The 25816-nt window shown below is 34.8% G+C and overlaps 1 protein-coding gene across 1 annotated transcript; it reads right to left on the bottom strand.

The window, feature by feature from the left end:
• Positions 1–25803, bottom strand: LOC134283145 (zinc finger CCCH domain-containing protein 14-like). Its single transcript, XM_062765605.1, has 18 exons — positions 25768–25803; positions 25636–25678; positions 24815–24929; positions 24542–24582; positions 23872–24129; positions 23529–23600; positions 23061–23266; positions 22060–22208; positions 20406–20533; positions 19753–19941; positions 13395–13504; positions 11811–12076; positions 11415–11614; positions 11108–11228; positions 5969–6108; positions 1809–1942; positions 1340–1461; positions 1–648 (listed from the first exon to the last, which is right to left on the bottom strand). Exons 1-18 carry the CDS (start codon positions 25801–25803, stop codon positions 594–596), a joined length of 2385 nt encoding a protein of 794 aa, XP_062621589.1. The 3' UTR covers positions 1–593.
• Positions 25804–25816: the final 13 nt, after the last annotated feature.

The following is a 25816-nucleotide window of genomic DNA, read 5'->3' as shown; positions in this document are numbered from 1 at the left end:
AACAGAAAAATCTTTATTATTTTCTGGCAAATTACACACAGTGTGAATGCAACATTTTATTTAGCTTTGTTATAAAACAATCATGATAAATGGTTCACACACTATATCTGCAGACAAGGAGCTATGGAAAAATCATTGTACAAGTTGCTGCCCTTTGCATAGTAACATATTTTGTTGCTTGTCTTTTACTGAGTTTCAAACATAGTATAATATGTTTATATGTATAAACCAGTTTTATGACAGGTTTAACTATGCTCAAAATAAAATATGAAAACTGTATCTTCAAAATTCACAAATATGAAAAAAGTATCTTCACAATTCATATTACTCTAATAAACATGTCACATAACTGTGTGTTTAAATTGACTTATAAAATTAATTTTTCTGTTGTCATCTATAATGACACTGAGGAAGAGAATGGAGATATGATCATTATCACAATTTCTCCTAACACTTGACTGTATAGTCAACCTGACCGCAACACTTTTACTATAAAGTCTTCTTTGCCTTGAAGGAAATTTGTGACACTGATTTGTTTTCCAGAAATTTTTGCTGGGATGTTAAGGAATTCACAGCTTGTGATAGTTTCTTCTCTAATCTACAGATACTGGTAATGACTCTGCTGCCCCAGCATCAAACTGTCTTTGGCTGAAATAAAAATAGAATTTTATAATAAACAAGAGATGTTTGTAAAACACTTATGCCCCCCTCCCCCCAAATTGGAATTTTTCTATGTGCAAAAGGGCATAACTCTGTCAAAAATGGCACGATCGTACCCAAAACAGAACTTGACCTAAATATTTATCTGATAAATCTGTACACCAAATTTCATTTAAGTATGTGCAACCTCTGCAAAAAAAAAAAAAATGATGGGAAACTGCAAATAATTGGAATTTTGTCTAAGTCCAAGGGTCATAACTCTGTCAAAAATGGCGCAATCGTACCCAAAACAGAATTGGACCTAGATATTCATCTGATAAATCTGTACGTTAAATTTCATTTCAGAATGTGCAACGGTTGTGAAGAAAATGAACAGAAACTGCAAATAATTGGAATTTTTCTAAGTCCAAGGGGCACAACTCTGTCAAAAATGGTGCAATTGTACCCAAAACAGAAGTTGACCTAGATATACTTGTGATATATCTGTATACCAAATTTCATTTCAGATGTGCATTGGTTGCGAAGAAAATGAATGGAAACTAAGTGGACCGACAGACAGCAGCAAAGCAATATGCCCTCCATTCTTCGAAGGGGGGCATAAAAAGTCAGCCATGCAATTATTTGATAAAGAAGAGTGGACAATTATCTGGAAAAAAGAGAAATGACATTTATAGCTAACCTGATGTGACGACTAGACTGTTTACTGGAAGAAGTCCATGTCAGCTGACTTTTGCTTGGCACAGAGGGATGGTAAAAACTACAGGTGGGTTTATTCATGCACTTGATTCCAAATCGACATGGCTGAAACACAATTAGAAAAACTTAAATGATAACTAATGTACAAATCACAATTATGCATCACAAAAATCATGAACAATGCCTTAAGATACGTTAGTTCATTTTGAAAAATTCTTAAGTTGACTTCTAATTTTGCGATCTGAGTGACTGCAGGGTAAAACAGAACTTTAAAAATGAAAAAAAAAAAAATCATCTTCAAATTCATTGTGGACCTTTAATCTCCTCAATACAAGTGTTTTCTTTTGTACAACAAAGATAATCCTACCAGGATTTCAGTGTCTGCTACAAGTTTCAGATTTTTGTTACAACACAGTATTTATCTCGGTACTGGACAGAGACCGTGACCCTACCTTGGGGTGATAAAAGGTACACTGGACATTACTGCAGTTAGGGAAGAACCTGCAGGTGATGGGTGTATTGGTAGGGGCTCCCTTGTTGAATGAGGATCCATAAGAAGCTGCCACTGGGACTGGGACTTGGACAACTGAAGAGAAAGAGTTATCTAACTTTAATATTGAAGCCAATCATACACAAATTGATTAGTACTTAAATCTCAAACCATTGAAATTAATAGCAGCCTCTATGCAGGAATATGTATAATAAATATCTTCAAGTATATAGAAAATGATTTAAAATTTATAATTGTTAAGGTCTAATGTACCTCTGATAAGAAGGATAACTGCCAAAAAAACAAGAGATGTTTGTAAAACACTTATGCCCCCCTCCACCCCACCCCCCAAATTGGAATTTTTCAAAGTCCAAAAGGTCATAACTCTGTCAACCAGAAGTCTCTGTCGAGACTGAAGCTCTACTGGTTTGTCATTATAGCAAAGGAAGAGAAAAGTACTTAAAAGCAGTTGGGAATTGAAACTTTTCAACAGCAATAAATAGAATAATGATCCTTGATTAAGTCTCTTTATGTTCTTAGTGTAGTCTACTTGCATGCCATATTATATTATAATCAGACTTAAACTGTATTTGGAGTAGCATTTTGAAATAATTTCACAGAAATTTCTATTTTGGTAACCACAGCAACACCGTTCATCGAAATCAAAAACCCATATACAGAATTATGTATCTTAGTGTAGTCTACTTGTGTGCTAAGTTACGAGGGGCGTTCAATAAATAATGTCATTGGGGCTCAGAAAGAATCAAACGACGCTTTTCAATGATTTAGTCTTCATGATTTTACTTATTAATCTCTTTTAATTCAAACACATGTCCGTAACATTTTTTATCCAATTTCTGATTGTTTTTAGAACTCATTTTTGGGTATGACCCTTACTATACTGGAAAATGGCAGATCCAATGATTTCCTGGACTTGTTTTTTCCTTCTGAAAGGTGTTTTTTTCAAGTTTGGAAATAGAAACAAGTCAAAAGGTCAAAGATCTGGCAAATATTGTTAATGTGAAAAAACATTAACTTTCTGTTTATCCCGAAAACCCCTTTACTCTTTAGGGCATGCGGGTTTGAACTCTGTCATGAAGAAATTTAACTTGTGGATTCCTGATTCTGGGTCCTTTCTCTTATAAACCTTTCGATTTCTTTGCAAAAAGAACTGCTTTCTAGACACCACCAGATATTAAACTGTCCCCCCGAATACGAATTTGAACAACAATACCACTAATATTTAAGAAAATTGCATATAAATCTGTCTTTGTGCTCTTGCAAACCTTTGCTCTCGACAGACCTTCGCCGTTTTAATCAAGTTCATCTGATGTTAAATTTTGTTTTATTGGTTTTAAGCAATAGATTCATGTTCCAATATTTGTTTGAATATAAAACAAACGTGGATGACTACAATTACTGATATTTTAAAATAATTGTTAAGACTTTTGTACACGCTGTCGTTTTCACTCATTTTTCAAAATACAGGGTGACCTTAGAGTACCAAGCTTAATTACTGTCAAACGTTTCTTAAAAACAGTGTAAACTACTCCCGATATGATGTCTATCAAATTTGCTATGTGTCTTAAAGTCAATCATACAACATCAAATATTATTTGTTGAAATTTGGCATACAGTACATAAGTTATTATAATTTTTGTTGGCAAGGAGGGTACCCATTTTTGATGCCCATTATATAATTTTTTATCATTGAAATACACCTGCTCATTTGTCTATAAAACAGGCATCAGTTGCTGTAAATGTCACATATATCAGTGAATATTTCTTTGGGATTTTTAACAAGTTTTACAGCAGCTCTAATGTAGCTTTTATTTTCACTCTAGTTTAATGATTCTTTACCATTCATTTATAATGCAGTGTCTCGAATAGACATTGTTTCCCAGCTTCTCACGATAAAACTATGTGATGAAAAGTGGTCACATAAACTGTTATAAATTCATTAAAGATTCAATAATGAGAGAAAGTCAAGCTTTATGTCATATGACTACTATGTTGTATGTCATCGAGCTAATGACATTATTTATTGAACGTCCCTCGTATATGGAAATCAGACCAAAACTGTAGGAGGAGTAGCATTTTGAAAGAATTTCACAGAAATTTCTATTTTTAGTAACCACGGCAACACCGTTCATCGAAATCAAAAACCAATAAACAGAATTATGTATTTTAGTGTAGTCTACTCGTGTGCCAAGTTATATTGAAATCAGACCAAAACTGTAGGAGGAGTAGCATTTTGAAAGAATTTCACAGAAATTTCTATTTTTAGTAACCACGGCAACACCGTTCATCGAAATCAAAAACCCATATACAGAATTATGTATTTTAGTGTAGTCTACTTGTGTGCCAAGTTATATTGAAATCAGACCAAAACTGTAGGAGGAGTAGCATTTTGAAAGAATTTCACAGAAATTTCTATTTTTTGTAACCACGGCAACACCGTTCATCGAAATTAAAAACCCATACACAGAATTATGTATCTTTATGTAATCTACTTGTGTGCCAAGTTATATTGAAATCAGACCAAAACTGTAGGAGGAGTAGCATTTTGAAAGAATTTCACAGAAATTTCTATTTTTAGTAACCACGGCAACACCGTTCATCGAAATTAAAAACCCATACACAGAATTATGTATCTTAGTGTAGTCTACTTGTGTGCCAAGTTATATTGAAATCAGACCAAAACTGTAGGAGGAGTAGCATTTTGAAAGAATTTCACAGAAATTTCTATTTTTAGTAACCACGGCAACACCGTTCATCGAAATCAAAAACCGGTATACAGAATTATGTATCTTAGTGTAGTCTACTTGTGTGCCAAGTTATACTGAAATCAAACCAAAACTGTAGGAGGAGTAGCATTTTGAAAAATTGTTTACAGACAGACAGACAGACGGACAGACAGACAGACAGACAGACGGACGGACGACGGACGCATTACTATCGCATAAGCTCTTCTGGTCTCTGACCAGTAGAGCTAAAAATGGTGCAATCATATCCAAAACAGAACTTGACCTAGATAGTCATCTGATAAATCTGTATACTAAATTTCATTTCAGTATGAGCAACCTCTGCGAAGAAAATGAACAGAAACTGCAAATAATTGGAATTTTTCTAAGTCCAAGGGGCAAAACTCTGACAAAAATGGCGGGATCATACCCAAAGAACCTCTGCGAAAAAATGAACAGAAACTGCAAATAATTGGAATTTTTCTTCTAAGTCCAAGGAGCATAACTCTGTCAAAAATGGTGCAACCGTATCCAAAACAGATCTTGACCTAGATATTCATCTGATTTATTATATACCTAATGTGTTTCACCCTATTTTACTGTTGAATTTACGCTATCACGTGACGTCGTGATCCGATTTTCCGGATCACCAACTTGTTGTTTTCTGAATCCATATCACCACTCTCTGAAACTGATGACGTAGTACACAGAAATATGACGTTATTTTTCTTGCACGTTAAAAAGTCCCTTGTTGTTATGCTTTGTTTTATGGATAAATGTTATGGAATTGATCTGTAAAATTTTCTTTCGCTATAATTTGCTAGTTATGAGGGGGTATATAATAAATTTATCATTATAACAGTAACTTGATCCGAAGAGCTGTATCACGTTCTCGTTATAAAAGACATAAATTTCATTATATTTAAACTCGACGCTTCGTGTCTCGTTATATCCGTACATTCGCGCCTGTAACCATAAAATTTTACAAAGATTTGTTATAATAATATATATATATCAGTATACCAAATTTCATTTCAGTATGTGCAATGGTTGTGAAGTAAATCCGGAATACTAAACGAGTTTTATTGTAGATAATGATTTAAAACAGACAGCAGCAAAGCCATATGCCCTCCTTTCTTGGAATGGGGGCATAAAAAATCCAAAAATATTCAACAATTTGTCTAAATTGGTGTATTCTTTAAAACTGTCTAATTGATTAACTGTAATATTCTTACATGGCCATCATACCCTTTCAGCAAGAAAATGAAATGTTTCTTAACATTGACTTGTATTTTTTGGAAGTTATCTACATGATAAGATCACTTATGAAAGCTTCAAAATAAACATAAATACACTGGTTGAAATGCCTATGTCTTACTTTTCTGTATGACTGTGGTAGAAGTGTTTCTCTTGCTGGCATGAGTAAATGGACATTCCTTCCTAGTGCACTGAGCATCAAACTTACAATTAGGATGAATGTAGAGGCACTTGTCCCCAAATTTACACTGAGGAAACATTCTGAAATAAAATGTCAAATAATTGATAGAAAATGTATCAATTGCATCAACCTATTCTTCAAGATGTGACTCATGTGTATAAAAAAAGCTTTTTACATCTGTTAATTTAGTTTTAATTAAATATCAAAATAAATTTTGCACCTCTCTCTATCTCTCTCTCCCTCTGTCTCTCTTACCAATAACGTATAAAAAGATTAAGGATTTTTTAAAAGCAAATTTAGCAACTAGGAGTGACACTGTTACCAGTACATTGTCCCCTCTTTTCCAAAAAAGACACCCAAACCCAAATCAAACTCTTCATGAGAGAATTTTCCTTTATATTTCTTTGATTAGGCCATTGTGGCCTCGCCCCACCCCCGGGGGTCATGATAGATCAAAAAAGGAAGATATATTATTTCTAAAAGAAGATCATGTGTAAGATTTCATTTCCCCATTGCGCAAATCATTTTACGCCATAAACATATTATGATCAACTTCCCTGTAAATTTAGCAACTAAACACACTGTTACCAGTACATTGCTTTTAAAAAAGACACACCCAAATCAAACTCTGCATGAAATCAGATTGGACAGAACAAAATATATTAGAAGAAGATCATGTGTAAGATTTTATTTCCCCATTGAATTTTACGAAAAACACACTATCTACAAAACATGTATGACATTATGAAATCCTCGTCATGTGGGAGAAAATGATCTTTACAAGTTATTATAATACGTATATATTATTATAACAGTAACTTGAGGAGCCATTTCACACCAAGTTGACAGGTAGGGAACACCAGATCAAACTAGAGTTCACACTTTATCAGGGATTTTCAGAAAAGGTAAAAATGTCAAAGTACTTCATGGATTTCAGAGTGTGTTTACAGTGTTAACATTGACAATCAAAATTTCATTGTTCGTTGTCTTTTTTTCATTAATAACCTTAAAAACATAAGATTTTAGAAATACTTATCATTTTGCAACCAGGTCCTGGAATTATGAAACACCTTTAGCATCTTAAGCTTCCGTCAAATATTGTTTATTGTGCTGAAATGACTTAGAAGTCAACCATTCAAAAATAAAAATGCTTGTTAATTTTGCATCAATGGACTACTGTTGTACGCAAATGAAAAGAGTTTCAGTTCTTAAATAATAATTCCTAGTTGAGTAAAATTTGATTAAAATTTTGACTTCAGTCTGAGTCTTTTTATGATCCTGGTGGACCATCTGTCCTGTTTACTGTGACATGACACTCTGTATTAATTGATTATTACAAAACTTGTTGTGTCAGTACGACATGAGTACCCCTGCTGACAAATACGTGTTATCTCAAATGAATAAGTGGAAGTGACACAAACAAGACAAAAGTATAAACATCTTAATGACCTGATATACTGTAGACATATTTTTTCGCGGGGTCATAATTCCGCGGAATCTCAATTTCTGTTTAATCCGCGGGTACAAAATTACGCGGATTTTCTTGACTGTCACTATATGCCTTACATTTATATTAAGTACACTTGGACAAATTTCCGCGGATTAATTTTGACTGCTGAATAGCGTAAATTAATACCATGAGGAAAAAAGTACTTCTACAGTAATTAAGACTCAATTTACATTTCTCTACAGATGCACAGAATGAAAACAGTTCTTTTTTTTTTAGTTCTGAAATCTACATTAGCCCTAGTACATATTAAAAGACCTGCAAACATCAGAAAATTGAATACTATGAAATCACTACTTTTCATGGGGGTTTAATTTTCATGGTTCTCGAGTTATGAAGAGACCAACAAGGTTATGTCCACCATGAAGTGTAATTTTTCTCAGATATTACCACTCAACAGTTCTTTATCCAAGAAATTAAATCCCCCAAAACCCATATTTTTTTCCTCAAACCACAAAAATTTGACCCCAGAAGTATGCGATTTTACAGACATAGGCCCAGGGCTTTAATGGTTATCTGAGTATAATACAATACTATAAATGATCTAAAGAAGTGTAAAATTAACATTAAACCCCCCCCCCCCAAAAAAAATAGTTGAAGCTAAATTGTCTGAAAGCAATAGAAATGTATGTACCTGGAAAAGGGGTCAACAATTTAGTTACTCTAGTACTGATAGAAAGCAATCTTTAAGTTTTAATGAAATGAGTTTTTTTATTATTTGACTGAGAATGTCTTTTCTGAATATGATGTAGTCATGGTTTGTGGGTCATCAATGTTTTTCCCAGATTAGCAGGTCTTTTTTACATCCCCAGAACACTGACTTTGTAAATATTGTTCCCTGAGGAACCTACAAGGAAATTTACTCCATGCTGAGTGTGTTAACCAGATGACCTGTTGGTTTGACTGACAAAGGTGTGCAGTCCTCAGAATTCAGATATCCTTGTCGTGACAGACTTACGAAAATTAATTTTTGTAGGTGAGCAATTTAACAGGGCTATAGTCATGCTTAACATGCATTCGAGGCCTTCAACATAATTATGTGTAAACCAAATATTTTGACAAGAGTACACAAAAGAATCATATTCTTTTAATTTCAGTTTGCCTCCTTACGAAAAACCATTGATGATCAAACACCCTATACTCACGATTATCATGGCTGAAAATATATTTGATCAACATTATGTTGATCAAATATATTTGCAGCTTACATTGAAATTGTTAAATTTCATTAATAGAGGTTTGTAATCTTAAAGATTATTTATATATCAAAAAATGCCTTGTCATCGTCATGATATCAAAATCTATATACTAGTGTAGACCACAGTCAAAGCTTGTTATCTCAAATACAGTTGGACTGAGAAAAAAAACACAGTACACCAGAACCCTTACCCAGGGACCATAAAATCCAGAATTTGGAAAAAAGGTACCTTTCTCATCAAAACTATGCACTTACTTCATCAGCTTAATACCCAAGAGCAAAGAAAAATAATTTTAAAGTAATAATGCATTTTTACTATATAATATTTACATTTCCAATATCTTTGTTCGAGATATAATTACAGATAGTTAATGTACTTTACTCCATCAATGTACTGGTTCATCGATAGGCACTGTTAAAAAAAATATCATGTGCAGGGCTGGACAAATAGAGACAAGTTATGCCTTTGGCGTTTATGCAAATTATCATGCAAGCCAATCAATTGGTCACATCATGAAATCGAAAAATAAGACAGTTATTCCTTTATTCAATAGAGCCCCACCCTGTCACATAGTGCTTATACTTACCTAGATAAAGGAGGTCAACATTACCGCTACATCACCAAAGATTTCATTTAATTACTGCTACATTTTTTCAAATTTTAGACTGATCATTGCCCTTAAAACTTGGACAGGGATGCCAAAATTTTAACAAATCCCAGAGCTATAGCATAAGCTTAAAAGCATAAGATTTTGGGGATCACTACTTCAACAATTCAATTATGTTGAGATAGAAAAATGTTAAAGTTTTCCCTAATAAAATCTTTCTATAAAATTCAACAATGCTATAGCATTACTAAACTAGAACTGTCCAAACAGGACAAAATACCCCCCGCTGGGTTTTTCAGAAGTAAGTTTTTCCATAATAAAGATATGTATCACACATGAATTATGAAATTTTTCTTCAAGTGACCTTGAAGTTCCCTAAATGACCTTGGGTAAAGGTCATGACACAGCCTTGGGTCATGGGCAATCTTTGTGTGAAATAAGAACCTACCAAGTTTATCCATAAGAAAAATATGGAACGGACACGAATTATGAAATTTTTCTTCCAATGACCTTGAACTTCCCAAATGACCTTGGGTCAAGGTCATGACAAACCCTTGGGTCATGGGCAATCTTTGTGTGGAATGAGAACCTACCAAGTTTATCCATAAGAAAGATATGGACTGGACACAAGTTATGAATTTTACTTCCAGTGACCTTGAACTTCCCCAAATGACTTGGCTCAAGGTCATGACACACCCTAAGGTTATGGGCAATCTTTGTGTGAAATGAGAACCTATCAAATTTATCCATAAGAAAGATATGGACCAGACACAAATTATGACATTTTTCTTCCAGTGACCTTGAAGTTCCCCAAATGACCTTTGGTCATGGTCATGACACACCCTTAGGTATTGGGCAATCTTTGTGTGAAATGAGAACCTACCAACTTTATCCATAAGATGGATATGGACCGGACACGAATTATGAAATTTTTCTTCCAGTGACCTTGAACTTCCTCAAATGACCTTGAGTCAAGGTCATGACACACCCTTGGGTCATGGACAATCTTTGCATGAAATGAGAACCTACCAAGTTTATCCATAAAAAAGATGTGGACCTGGCATGAATTATGAAATTTTTCTTCCATTGACCTTGAACATCCCCAAATGACCTTGGGTCAAGGTCATGACACACCCCTGGGTTATGGGCAATCTTTGTGTGAAATGAGAACCTACCAAGTTTATCCATAAGAAAGATATGGACCGAACACGAATTTTGAAATTTTTCTTCCAGTGACCTTGAAGATCCCCAAATGACCTTGGGTCAAGGTCATGACACACCCTTAGGTCATGGGCAATCTTTGTGTGGAGTAGTAGATTCTAATGTCCCTCCGTAAGAAAGATATGGACCAGACACGTTTGCACAGACAGACGGACAGATGGACAGCTAGACAGACGGACAAGGTGATTCCTATATACCCCCCCAAACTTCGTTTGCTGGGGGTGTAATTAACAAAGGCATCACAAAGTGGAGATTACCCTCACTAAGAACATACATGTACACCTTTCTATAAATCATATGAGAATTTGACATCAGTCTTGATGCAAATTATGTCACTTCCATTTCACACCGAATTAACTTGCTTATCATGACACACACACATGATTGCGTTACTACATGTATATCCCTTTCCAACTCCATTGCAAGAGAATAACTATCAAAAGATAGCCAATTTCACACTAAAATATTAGTTCAAAACTGAGCACTGAATTGAATTTGGCACATCTCTCTTTCTCCTCTCTTTCTCTGATAAATTAGGATCTTACTTGCAAGGCATTGTGGGATGATGGTAGAGACAAGCGTTGCCATTGACGCACGCTGGCCAGAACCGGCATTTCTCAGACAATTTGGCCGCTTTTGATGGTAGAACTTCTTCCTCTTCTTCATCTGTGGTAAATTAAAGATATTGCTTTAAATAGTTATAATGTAATTAAATAACTGAAAGCATGACAATGACTGAATGACAGAGGGAAAGGATTCTACCATATACCCCCCCCCCATTTCATAACCTGGCCCCAATAGAGAATCCATACAAATTAATGCATGACAGTATAAAGTAAGCAAGAAACTAACCATCTGTATCTTTCAGGCTAAATGTGATTGGTTTCACTTCTGGAGCTGAATGTAGATGAGCCTTCTTTGGGATTTCATTTGAGACCTCCATGTCACCTCCCCCAACTTCTTTATCGGCTTCAAACCGGTCAGGGTTCACCCCGTCCAGTGTGACAATAAACCTGGTGTCCACGGGTGACACAAAGGCCGTGGGTTTTTGTCTGTTTAACAAAATCAATTGCATTATTGGTTTTCCTTAAAAGTCATTATGAAATAATGCTTAAGTATCTAGTCTAATCTTCAAATCTTTCTGTAACTTAATGAATTGTCTAAAACAATGCAATGTTAAACTGTTTTATTCCACGTTCATATTTTTGGCAAATAATTCAACAAATTTTTTTATAATAGAAGACCCACGTTTTGGTCTGAGCCAGTGTCCTCTTCCTGTTCTTCTGCAAACTCTGCTGCTTCAACAACAGCGCCCTCTGTGAGACATCGTCATCCTCATCAATATCTGCCCCCTCCTCCGCCTCCTCAACCACCTCTGGACTCGACCCCTCAGGCTCCCCCACCTCCAGACTGCCCTGTGAGAGCTCCTTCTCTGACTCTTGCTGTAGGAGTTGCTGTACATCTGGATCAAGGTCAGGACTCACGGATCGGTCATCATCTGACCCCACAGGGAGCTACACAGTGAATTAAAAAAAGGACTTATCCGAGTTCTGAACTGACATACAGTGACTTTTTATAATCTTTATGATGAAACAATAAAATATAATGCATGTGCATATTTGTAATAATTCTCAGAATAGACTAATGTTCTAATGTTGGGATCTTCAATTTGTCACTTCAATAACTTACACCTGCACCTGTAAAAGTTTTTTCAAGTTTTTCATCAAAAATATTCTCCATTAAACATTTCTAGTGAGTCCTGGACATCCTCCATTAGATTTAATATTTCTAGTGAGCCCTGGACTACCCTGACTAACCTACTGCTGTTAAACTGATTGACCTGTTGACTGGTGTTTGAGCTGTTGTTAACCTGACTGACCTGTTGACTTGTGTTTGAGCTGCTGTTAACCTGACTAATCTGTTGACTGGTGTTTGAGCTGCTGTTAACATGACTGACCTGTTGACTTGTGTTTGAGCTGATGTTCACCTGACTGACCTGTTGACTTGTGTTTGAGCTGCTGTTAACCTGACTGACCTGTTGACTTGTGTTTGAGCTGCTGTTAACCTGACTGACCTGCTGACTGGTGTTTGAGCTGCTGTTAACCTGACTGACCTGCTGACTGGTGTTTGAGCTGCTGTTAACCTGACTGACCTGCTGACTGGTGTTTGAGCTGCTGTTAACATGACTGACCTGCTGACTGGTGTTTGAGCTGCTGTTAACCTGACTGACCTGCTGACTGGTGTTTAAGCTGCTGTTCACCTGACTGACCTGTTGACTTGTGTTTGAGCTGCTGTTAACCTGACCTGTTGACTGGTGTTTGAGCTGCTGTTAACCTGACTGACCTGCTGACTGGTGTTTGAGCTGCTGTTAACCTGACTGACCTGCTATTAACTTGACTGACTGGTGTTTGAGCTGCTGTTCACCTGACTGACCTGCTGACTGGTGTTTGAGCTGCTGTTCACCTGACTGACCTGCTATTAACTTGACTGACTGGTGTTTGAGCTGCTGTTCACCTGACTGACCTGCTGACTGGTGTTTGAGCTGCTGTTCACCTGACTGACCTGCTATTAACTTGACTGACTGGTGTTTGAGCTGCTGTTCACCTGACTGACCTGCTATTAACTTGACTGACTGGTGTCTGAGCTGCTGTTCACCTGACTGACCTGCTGACTGGTGTTTGAGCTGCTGTTCACCTGACTGACCTGCTATTAACTTGACTGACTAATGTCTGAGCTGCTGTTCACCTGACTGACCTGCTGACTGGTGTTTGAGCTGCTGTTCACCTGACTGACCTGCTGACTGGTGTTTGAGCTGCTGTTAACCAGACTGACCTGCTGACTTGTGTTTGAGCTGCTATTAATACTGTCTCCATCCTCTGTTCTGTCCTGGATCTCAATGTACCGACTGTCAACCACTGGAATCACACGAGGCACTTCTTGAACTAAGAACAAGATAAAATGCCAAAATTGCAGTTCAACAATCTTTTATTACAAATCAGCAACTCAGATATCCAACCCTAATAAGACCAAATTCTTTATCCTTAAATGTCCATCAAGTACATAATACCCTCATATTAAATTAGGGCATTTTATAGTAGAAAAGGATTTACAGAGAGAAAGTTTTAAAAAATTTCATTATCTAACCAGTAGTTAATTAACAAAGATTGCATTGAAGTCTATGGGGAAAAATAAGAATTCAGATAATTAGAATATCATTAAATACTGTAGCGAAAAGGTGCATTGAAACATTAGAAATAGAATGACAATTAAAAATAATTTTTTTTATTAATCAGATGTTTTTTTAGTAATTAAAATAGGGGGAGATAACTCTTACCAAAAGTCAAGTTCACAAATACTATTAGGACACATCCATCCTTACAGGAATAAATGGGAATTATGTCTAAACATACTGAGTGTTTCACACCTACACATCTCTTATGTATTCAATTTCACTGAATTTGTTGCTGTTTAGGGATAAAATACCTTAAGTGGATTTTAATTACAATGTTTATAAGTGAGGTTTGATACTAAGTAACATTATCACATACGAAGGTTGATCCAAAAGTAATTTCACAGTGTCCGTATCTTTTATATTTGGCATCATATTTTCACATACAATTTACCAAAAGATACACAAATATAAATCTATTTAACATTGAAATTTTAGTTTAATAATGTTTATTTGAATTTATTTTATAAATGTTTGAAATATAGAGCATAAGGGGTGTCGCCGCGTCATAACGGAACGTCAGGTTTTAAAGTGTTTTTTTTTTCTTAGAATGAAAAAGACAAACAAATTAAAAAGATTCTAAAAAAAGCACCTAATCTCCAATTTTTTTTTAAAAAGACACAATTCTCGTCATTTTCTAGTCTTTAATCGAAAATTAAATGACACCATTGGTGTTTGTAATCATAAAAATTGCTGTTTTACTCTGTTGAATTGAACAAAGGGATTGTCGAAATGAGAAGGAAATGGCTCGACGAGTTGTAATGCATTTTTGCTTCAAAATATGGGAATCATCACAAGTGAAAGTTACATTAATTAATCAGACTTACAGAATAAAGAATGTAAATAAGAGACATCTTCATAGATGGTTTCAGCAATTTTGGGCGGGTGATTGGTCACTGAATCACCGTGTATATCCCAACATGCGGGGTGTATACTATGTTGTGCGCGGGGTGTATGCTTCCGAAGCGAGAGAAAGGGGGTCAATGTAGGTTCGTTGTCCATTTTCTCAACTTACGGATATTTTTCGCCAGAAAGCATATGCCTACGGAAGAAAGCATTATCTAAGGAGTATATGGATACCTATGAATCCACTGGATACTGTCTAGTTTTATCAAACACCTCAACACAATTCCGAGGATCGGAGCAAGATTGACGCTACACTGTGTTTATGATCAAATATTAGAAGAAAACTTTGCTTTATCATCACTTTTATATTATTGTTAAATACATGTTTACTATATAAACGTTTGTACAAATTTTCTTTAAATAAAACAGTTCGTATATAAAGATATTGACGAAAAATCAATGTTGTGTCCGGGGTGTATGCAACATGTTGTACGCGGGGTGTATACCCCTCTCTTTACTCTATAGTATCATTGTCTGAAATATGATTGAAAAATTTCTTAACAATTGTTTTTTGTGAAAGTTATATTTATTTTTTTAAATCATAAACCAGTTTTATAATAGCACAACTTCAGGTTCATGAATTCGATTTACTGAAGAAAAAAAAAGATACACGTTCATCGTACTTTTGTCTTTGCATGCACATGGAAGTAAATGTACACGGTGCTTTGTTTAAATGTTTAATGTGATAACCAACAATTCCTCCCTTCGATTTAAAGACACCTTATTCAGGTCATTCCTTAATAAATGTGACACACATGCATCATTCTGAACATTTAACATTTTCTCATAATTTCTGTTTAACCTTTTTCAACATTTAATTATTAAATGATACTGCATACGGAGTGTCTATATCTCAGTTGATTCGATACACAAGAGCATGCTCTACGTATGGACAATTTCTAAAATGAGGAAAATTATTTACAAGCAAGTTGATGAAACAAGAATATCAGCAGTCTCGTTTAAAGTCATCATTTCGTTAGTTCTATGGTCGATGCAATGACCTTGTCAGCAAATACAATTTGTCAGTGAGTCAAATGCTGACTGACGTTTTTCATACTATTTTTAGTCCATTATTTATACACTAAATTGATGATGGATTTTTCCATTATTTCACGATCATGATAAGGAGCACACTCCTCCATGGCACCTGATCCCACCTCTGATGTTTCGGAGGTCCGTGTTTGCTCTGCTCTTGTTTTGTATTGTTTTATGGACTTTGATATTGAATACTGTTCGTTATCTCCACACCCCTTTTATTGAAAATATTTAGCTTTTTGTAATGTCATAAACACCGCAAAAAATGTTTTCCTTCATGTAGTATTTATATGCTGTGTACTTTGCCCACAGGAACCCACATTTGGCAGTAAACTATTTGTTTTATATTGAGGCGTTGTATTGTACTGAGTAATATTTTCTAAGAATGGGCTTGGGGAGGGTGTGTTTGTGTCTTCCGTCATTTTTTTTTGGGGGGGGGGGCTTTACTTCGTGTATATCGATAATAAATTAGAGGAGGAGTGAACATTAATTGATATTAATTACACGTCAACGTGAAATTGTAATTGTACCCAAAACAGTTTTTTTTCAATTTTGCATGCCCTCAGAAAAAAGGCGTCCCTTATTACAAATGTGCATTTTTATAGAGTCCACATATTGCAAAAATTGAAAGGAAAATTAATTTAATATATCATACAAACACGTAGTATCACCCCCCCCCCTTTTTTTTTTGTTCTAGACACAACTTTTCACTATAGAAAATGTTCATCGAAAGTCAAGTTGCCCCCCCCCCCCTCTTTGTTGCAGCATAGTCAAACAATGATTATGTAGTATGTTGTATGTTTAAGTAAATAAAAAGGAGAATTAATACTGAAAAAAGATGGGACCTTCAACCCCATCTGAAATAGGATTTTTGAGTTTCGATAACCCCCTCCCCCCCCCCCCCCCCACATTTTTATAGCTAGTCAACTTATGTCAAGGTTTTTATTTCAGGTATGCCCCCTTCAAAAAAGATTATACATCACTGTCATAAATGCTTAAGAATACATGTATTGATAACATAAAAGTTGCAGAAAAAAAGAGATTTATTCATAATACACCATTCAAGTAGTGTTTCTATTATTAGAAATATTTAGATTAAAACGATCTGAAGAAAGGACAAAGTGTCCTTAATGCAGGGATTGGGGAGGGGGGCGAGGGCCTCCTTTGGAGAGATTTTATGATTACGTAGATTTAGACCATCTACAATGTAGCATTAATTCAGATAACAATCACTCCTTGCACATCTAGCGCCTATTATGTTTGAATATGAAAGTTTGTTTTTAATTTTTTTTTATTCTTATGATTTTTTAAAATTTAGTTAATTCGTTTTATACATCAGTAATTTAAGTTTATCATGTTTATGGACTTTATTTTTTGGTTCGGCATTAGTATTAAGGTCTTTTATCTACACTACCTGTCACTTATAAACCTGTGTAAATAATATTTCCATAGATACTTCGCACTAACAATCCTAAGAAAAATATGGGGTATACACCTCGCGTACAACATGTTGCATACACCCCGGACACAACATTGATTTTTCGACAATATATTTATATACGAACTGTTTTATTAACAGACAATTTGTACAAACGTTTATATAGTAAACATGTATTTAACAATAATATAAAAGTGATGATAAAGCAAATCTTTCTTATAATACTTGATCATAAACACAGTGTAGCGTTAATCTTGCTCCGATCCTCGGAATTGTGTTGAGGTGTTTGATAAAACTAGAAGGTGTCCAGTGGATTCATTGGTATCCATATACTCCTTAGATAATGCTTTCTTCCGTAGGCATATGCTTTCTGGCGAAAAATATCCGTAAGTTGAGAAAATGGACAAAGAACCTACATTGACCCCCTTTCGCTCGCTTCGGAGGCATACACCCCGCGCACAACATAGTATACACCCCGCATGTTGGGATATACATGGTGTGAATGATCAGCAGAGGACAAGAAGACTGAATGATAGGAGATCGGATGGAAACGTTTAATGGTGTCTGATGTTGTCAAAAAAGACAGATGTATAGGGTGACATGTGAATTTTTAATTTTGTCTAATGTTACTGTTAAAAAAAAATTGACAGAGGGCTTAATTATGAAAAGAGTGAGTGTTTTATGGTAACAAGAATTCTTAAAGAAAGTGAAATTTGTGAAAGTATTTGCGGATCACAAATATTTTTTAATGAAATGAAGGGTAAACGCTTCAAAGTATGACAGTGCGTATCCGTCATATGACGTTATTTTTAGGCGCAGCGACTACCATAAATGCACATTGTTTAAAATCTGATATTTTGGATAGGATACATCATATCCCTTTGCATTTTTCAGGTCTGATTTGAAATAAATAAAGCTTCCATCATGTATATTCTTTTTTCTTTACGTCGAATATAGCAAATTTTATCAAAGTTGTGACATTACTTTTGGATCAACCCTCGTATCTAGCTTATTTAGATGCTTTTGTTGTTATCACTTCTGAATCACTGTTCATTTATTTTGTATGATTAGACAACCACTAAAACAACAACCGTTATTTTAAAATTCACTGGCTATTCCTATTTTCTACTGCATTGTAAACAAGAGGCCCATGGGCCACATCGCTCACCTGAACACTGTGGCTAGGAAAAAGTAGAAATTGGTTTATTATTAAAGAGTTTAAATCAAAAGATAGTCCCATGACCAATCATGGCTTTTCTATTCTTGAGAAGAAGATTTCTACAGAATTTTCCTATATATTTCTATGTAAAACTTGGGTCAGCCATTGTGGCCCCGCCCTACCCCGGGGGGTCTTGATTTGAAAAACTTGAATCGACACTACCTGAAGATGCTTCCATATAAATATGATCAATTATGGCTTTGTCATTCTTGAGAAGAAGATTTTTAAAGAATTTTCCTATATATTTTTATGTAAAACTTGGATTTGTGGCCCTGCCCTACCCCTGGGGGTCATGATTTAAATAAACTTGAATCTACACTACCTGAGGATGCTTCCATATAAATATTATCAATTATGGCTTTGTCATTCTTGAGAAGAAGATTTTTAAAGAATTTTCCTATATATTTCTATGTAAAACTTTGGTCGGCCATTGTGGCCCCTCCCTACCCCCGGGGGTCATGATTTGTACAAACTTGAATCTACACTACCTGAGGATGCTTCCATATAAATATTATCAATTATGGCTTTGTCATTCTTGAGAAAAAGATTTTTATAGAATTTTCCTTTATATTTCTACGTAAAACTTTGGTCAGCCTCTGTGGCCCCGCCCTACCCCCAGGGGTCATGATTTGAACAAATTTGAATCTACACTACCTGCGAATGCTTCCACATAAGTTTCATCTTTCCTGGCCCAGTGGTTCTGGAGAAGAAGATTTTTAAAAGATACCATTAATTTTTCATTAATTCATAATTATCTCCCCTTGGAAGAGGGCTTGGCCCTTCATTTGAACAAACTTGAATTCCCTTTACCAAAGGATGCTTTGTGGCAAGTTTCGTTAAAATTGGCCCTGTGGTTCTTGAGAAGAAGTCAAAAATATGAACAGTTTACAGACAGACGGACGGACGAACAGATGGATGGACAGACAGACGGACTACAGACAAAATGTGATCAGAAAAGCTCACTTGAGCTTTCAGCTCAGGTGAGCTAAAAAACTCTTGAACCTGAAAGACTACATGTAAATGCTTTGTGTAAGTAGTGTCCTCACAACAGGTAGTAATGTCATGTGTCATGATGATGCACTGTCATGATGACGCATTATAACAGTTCACCTAGACATGAAAAGCGGTTAATCCTACAATCTAAACAGTCTTATTTTAAAGTAAAAATAAAAAAAGCATGTCTCTTGAAGTTTAATTCAAATAATATCTATGACTCTCTCATGCCCTTCACTGACTTTTAAATTTAATTCTGTGTGTGCAATTAGTTTTTTGTTGCACACCTAAATATACGCATGTATTGTTTTTGCCCCCCCCCCCCCTTTAGACAACCTAAATTCCTTGATCATATTTTCTCTGGGCTCACCTTTTTGTGGTTTGGGTTTGTTCTCTATAGTGTATTTCATATTTTTCATCAACTCAGTTTTTTTGGAGTTGGAGACCAGCTCTCTAGCTTTTCCTGCAGTAGAAGGTTTCCTGGATTCCACCCCACTGGATCCACTCCTTCCATGAAGTGTCACAGTTACTGGTTTCCTTAGTTTTGTTCTAGCATCCTCTGCAAAAAAAAAAAAAAAAATCAGATTGTATGGCAATTTGTGTACAGCTGTGCATACATTATTTCATGGGGATTAACTCCTTCATGTACATGTACATGTATTATGAAAAATAAGCAATACTTTAAGGCATATTTCATCTCTTAATATAAAACTACCTTGTGATTTTTACCATCAGCAAAAATGTTAACTTTTCTTGAAATGCATAAGTACTGTAAGAGTGTAGAATTTTATAAAATAGATACTGTAAACGTATTACATTTGGCAGTGTATTCTTTTTTGCGATTTTGGGGGAAAGATACTTCCACTAATTCACGGACATCACTAAATGTCCTAAACATAGATACATGAATAAGAAATATGCTAAATCAAACCTACATTAACTTGTTTTAAAATCATTTTCCACTAAATATTGTATACACTAAATATAATACATTTACAGTACTGCATGTTTCTTTTGACAAACCTTTGGCACTGTACATTTTTTCCTCTTTAAGTACAGAATTCATAGCCATGGAGACAGACTTCTCAGCTTCTGCTGTGGCCTTCAGTATTAGGCTTTTGTTGGCTTGTTTTGTAATTGGTACACTGGACCTAAACAGATTTCTTCCATGAATAAAGTGCCCCACCACAGCATGATACTCCCGTCAAATATTGTTCAATAATCATAAATTGGTTAGGGTGCGAAAATTTAACCTTGATTAACAGAGTGACATATGCAGATTTCAATGATCTAATTTCCATTTCTTATCATGTTTAAACTATTGTACATACATCTCTAAGAGACTTACAGTGTATGGGTTAATTATAACAAATGATACATCATATAATTCTAAACTGACTGTGTTAGAGCTTAACAAATATCCATCGGCAGCTTTAAATTGTTTATTGCATATTTTATGAAATAATGGAAATGCTCCAGTCTAATAAAAAATAAAAAGTAAATTATTCTTTAGACTATAAAATTCTAAGTGAGTCATGACTGCAATTTGTTGCAAATATATAAAAATTGAAATGTAATTTTTTTTTCAATGAACACATGTACAATTAGTTTTACTTATATTATACAATACAAATTTAGTTTTTATCATTCACTAAAACATCAATTTGTTTTAATTACATTACACCAATTGAAAGATCTTTATCTGAACTATAGCCATCAAGAACTCTTAATTAACACAAGCAACTATGAGGCCATTTCTTTTTACCCAACTCCCAAGAGATAAATTAAGATAACACTAGAGATGCTCTTGCTTTAGACTACCAGTTAGCTCCCGACAATAAACTCATTAATTTCTCTCTAATTTGACATGCAAATTTCTGCTATCAAAATTCTTCTTGACCAGTGCTTGATGATTATGCCCATGGGACAAACTGAATTCCTCTCAAAACATTAACATTTGTTACAGATTGCTGTAAAGTATATGATGAAAAAAATAAGTTTTTACTTAATTTAACATTTTTTAAATAAGGATACAACTATATTTTTACATTTTTCAGGATTATGAAACTTAAAATTTTAAAGACTTAGTTTTTTTTAAAAATTCACTTAAAGTAAAGGTCACAGTGACCTTGAAATAGGCCGCGACACACCTTCTACCTTAGATGTATACTTTTGCCAAGTTTGAAAGCTCTAGGTCTAATAGTTTTCTAGTTATGAGCCGGACAGGATTTTTCCATATTTGGCTATAGCATCTTTACTAAAGGTCAGAACGACCTACTTTTTGTGCGCGACACACCGTCTACCCAAGAAGTATCAGTGGACAAAGTTTGATAATCCTAGGCCTAATAGTATTCAAGTTATAAGTCGGACACTTGAAGCCTATAACATAATACGTCCCGTCTTAAGACGGGCATATAAAAAACTTTTCCGATTGACTTTAAATGTTCAAATCAATCATTTCAAGAAATTTTGAATTTACTTTACACAAAAATACAAATATCAGATAAGAACCACATCTAGAAAATTATAAATGTGTTAGTTACTTGTGTCAGTAGCAATGTTAAATAAATGTGTTACTCGTGTCAGTAACAGTATTAACGAATCTTTGGGGTCAATGTAGTTCTTCAACATAATGAGTACAGATCTACTCCTAAACCAGCCAGCCCGTTACACTTACTTTCTAGGTCGGGAGGAGACTTGGACCACGCTGGCCACGCTGCCCACCGCAGGGTTATAGGGGTCATACTCCTCTTCCTCCTCCAACTCAAACTTCCTCTTCACCGACGCCACAACAGAAGTGGGCTGTCGTCTCCGGGGAGGGGTTACCTAACAAATAAACAGTACATCAGTACATCAAGTCAATCCTCTGTCTTAGAAAAATCAACTTATTCTGGAATATCTACAGTGTAGAATTCACGTGAAACTTAAAATCTATGTTCGCTTCTGCACTGTAAAGAAAAGACTAATCTAAAACACTTCTTTCTTTAACTTTTTACCCATCTGGTATGCAGATTTTGGTAATAAGAGGGGGTATGTACATGTACTTGTAAACATGCACTGTAGAGCAAAACATGATAATTTTCCTTATTCAAATTAATTCAAACTCTAACTGAAAAAAATATATACAAAAGTATACTTAAGCTGATAGAAATAATTTGTCATTTTATGTACAGAGCAACCTGACTGTCTGAACAGGGCTCTAACTGGCCACTAATTTTGTCATCCTTGACCTGACATTTAGTGTTTAAAATTGGTAAATACCTGGTAAGAAACTTCACGTATTTTAAAATGACTTGTTGACCATCAAAGTACAGAACTATTAGCATTTTCCCTAAAAACCATTTCTTTTCCAAAAAGAGGCTAAACATGTATTTCTTTTTGCAAAGAAAATGTTTTACATGTATGTTTTCTGTCAAATAAGACCAAGATAAGGAGACAGCTGGCACTTAAAATTTTAGAATGGACTGTGAAGCCTGTTGAACACAACAGTGCTGTTGAAAAAATTATCTGAATGTTTAAGATATTGAACTACGATGTAAAACTCATATATACAAAAAAGATCAGGACTGCCATCTCACTTCAAAATATACCTGGTTACAGCATATTGATTTTCAAAATGTTCAACTGAAAATTAGATAAACTCATTGCCATTCATAGTGACACAGAACCAAATCTTACAGTTCTCTTGGATGAAGATGATGATGATGGTCTCTGGACTGTTCTGCCTGCCTCTGGGGGTGAACTTCTAGAGGAGGTTCTCCTATCTTTCTCTGGAGATATCGGTAGACCTAGGCGAGAATGAACCGATATCGGCTTCACGACAGACTTGGCCTTACTATGAGAGCTGACCTGACTAGCCTTCTGTTTATCCTGGGATGATGCATCTAAAATGATTAATTCAAACTATGAATTCCTGATATACAAGTATATTTTTCTCTCCTGATAATGAAAATTTGATGGAGATCAATGCTTATGTAAACATGCTTTGCAAAAGTTCACAGTGAAAACACCACCACCAACAACATGGACAGATAACTGAAAAATTTTGATCAAAAAAGCTCATCTGAGCCCAGGTGAGCTAAAGAGTGAAAAAATGACCAGCACATATCATAGCAATTGATGAAAATTCTTTATAAAAATTGTTACTTTTATCTGATGGTTTTGCCTTTCCTGTCTTTGATACACTTGGTTCCTCTTTGAACTCTGCAGCAAACTCATCTAAAGAACAAATGAAACATATATCAAAGTCTCTATTCATACTTAATCATCACTTCTATTTCTATCATTTCAATTTAGATACTACTTAAAATGACCAAATGTTTACCATCTTTTACAAGTCCTAGTAATTATGTTTTGCTTCTTGTGTAAAACTATCATAAATTCATATAAATCCTCCATGAATTCTAAACTACAATGTTTATCAATATACAACACTAAAACCTATGAATATAGAAATAACCTCCCCTTAACACTAATTCCGCCTACTCACCCTCCTCTTTGTTTGTCAGTAAATCCTCGATTTCTGGGTCTACCTCAGGGCCAGCCTTGCCTTTTTTGCCCTCTTTGGCCACACTTCTGACCTCCTTTGTTTTCTCCCTACTGTCTTTGTTTTTCTCTTTTGTCTTTTCTTTCTTCTCTGTTGACAGCTGCCTTTTACTCTGCCTCTCTTTTTTATCTACATGAGTCTCTTTCTGGGGGTCATTGTCTTTTGCCTCTGCTTTTTCTAATTCTTTGGATTTCTGTTGGTCTGCAAGAAGTTGAAAATAATATAAATAGACAAAATTATTTAATGAAGTGAACTTATTAAGAAAACAAAATCAAAGATCTAATACTCTTTTAAGTTTAATGAATTTGAGGTTTCTTTAACAATGTAAGATGCAATTCAGAAAAAATTGAATACTGTACACATCTACATGACCTAAGGGTGTGTCATAACCTTGACCACAATTTCTGGGGAAGTTCAATCACTGGGTAGAAAAATTTCATAATTCGTGTCCGGTCCATATCTTTCTTGGATTGCCTTTGTATACCTTAATACTACCAAACTTAAAGTTGTGACAAGTTTTGGTAGAAATTTGTGACCCTGTTCAGTGTTCACAATGTAAATTAATCCAATGCTTAAAATACATACTGATTGCATTTGTACTGATAAATTATACCTGATCCAAGACTTTGAAGTTTTTTCAACAAAATGTGCAACCTGAAAATTCAAACAATAAGAAAAATATAAAAAGATATGCAGTGTATAAAGATAAAAGATTTATATTATAAAATGCAATTCCAGCTGATTTTGAGCAACAACATCTAAAAAAAATATTCTGCTAACTTAAACATTCAAAGACTTATAGAATGCAAAAGGTAACTGTAAAATAGAGTAATCAATTAATCTTTAAAATAAATGACACAATTTGAATGAGCTGCATTTGAAATACCATGATGTGAACTTTTCTGTGTTGTGGCTTAGGAACAAATTGAGATCACTGTTCATCTGTTTCTCCGTCTTTTTATTGGCAATCATAACCATAATGTAATCAGGGAGTTCGTCATCTTAAAAATAAAAATTTAAATGTTTTATTACCTTTCTATATTAATGGCCTCCATAAATAAACCAATAATGGTCAAATAAGTACTGAATGATAATATTATGAACTGGTACCAAAAAACTTGTTGTAATGAAAATTATTAATTAATGAAATCAATATAAAAAATTATTATACTATTAATCATCCATACATTTTCATTAAAAACCGTTAAAGTAAAAGATACAGTTTTAAAGGTTTTATTTAGTATTTAAACTCAATGTGAGATGTACAAATGGAGTGGTATATAGATCATCTATCAAGTGCAAGTTTTGCTGGTCAATTACTGTAAATATACATTTGGCCCTGTAATTCTTAGTTTAAAAAAGAATATGAATATTCAGTTACACAACAACGCACTTAAGCAATAGCCTGGTCCCCTGTCTCATCCTTGCCAAGGAAATAAATATTGATGTAAGAATGACACATTACATCGACAACATAGTAAAATAGGATGTCACAATGAATGTCTTCACTGGCAGCACAGCTAATTTCAACGTAACAATTGGTAAGGATCAGGGCAGATTCGCCATGTATCCATTGTACTCCACCTGGCCCTAGTCACATGGTCATGGAGTATACAAAACATAGCAGGGACAGAGAACTAGGCTAACTTCAGAAATTGCACTATCAACATATTAATTTAAGGTAGATGATTCTTAAGATGCACTTACCAACATAAGCATTTAACTCTATCAACTTTGCCTTAATTGCTGACTAAAAATTAAAAAAACCCCGTAGTTTTATTATAATGAACATGTACATATACATCCGAATGTATGCAATCAACCAGATAAATTTATTACTGACACTAAAAATCTTTCATTATATTTGTGAGCCATCTTACAGCAAATC

The sequence above is a fragment of the Saccostrea cucullata genome, unplaced genomic scaffold, assembly GCF_032062105.1.
Source record: "Saccostrea cucullata isolate Sc308-1 unplaced genomic scaffold, CSIRO_AGI_Scuc_v1 ctg326, whole genome shotgun sequence".
Classification (NCBI taxonomy): Eukaryota; Metazoa; Mollusca; class Bivalvia; order Ostreida; family Ostreidae; genus Saccostrea; species Saccostrea cuccullata.
Note: the sequence above shows the minus strand (reverse complement) of the source record. Positions and strands in the feature narration are given on the sequence as shown.

Bases quoted from the DNA above. Each gene is read 5' to 3' on its own strand.
- LOC134283145 (XM_062765605.1), bottom strand. From the start codon at position 25,803: ATGGCTCACAAATATAATGAAAGATTTTTAGTGTCA. The intron at 22,209-23,060 runs GTAAGATTTGGT...TTTATTTGTTAG, and splicing joins CATCTTCATCCAAGAGAACT to GTAACCCCTCCCCGGAGACG. The intron at 11,615-11,810 runs GTGGGTCTTCTA...TTTGTTAAACAG, and splicing joins ACACTGGCTCAGACCAAAAC to ACAAAAACCCACGGCCTTTG.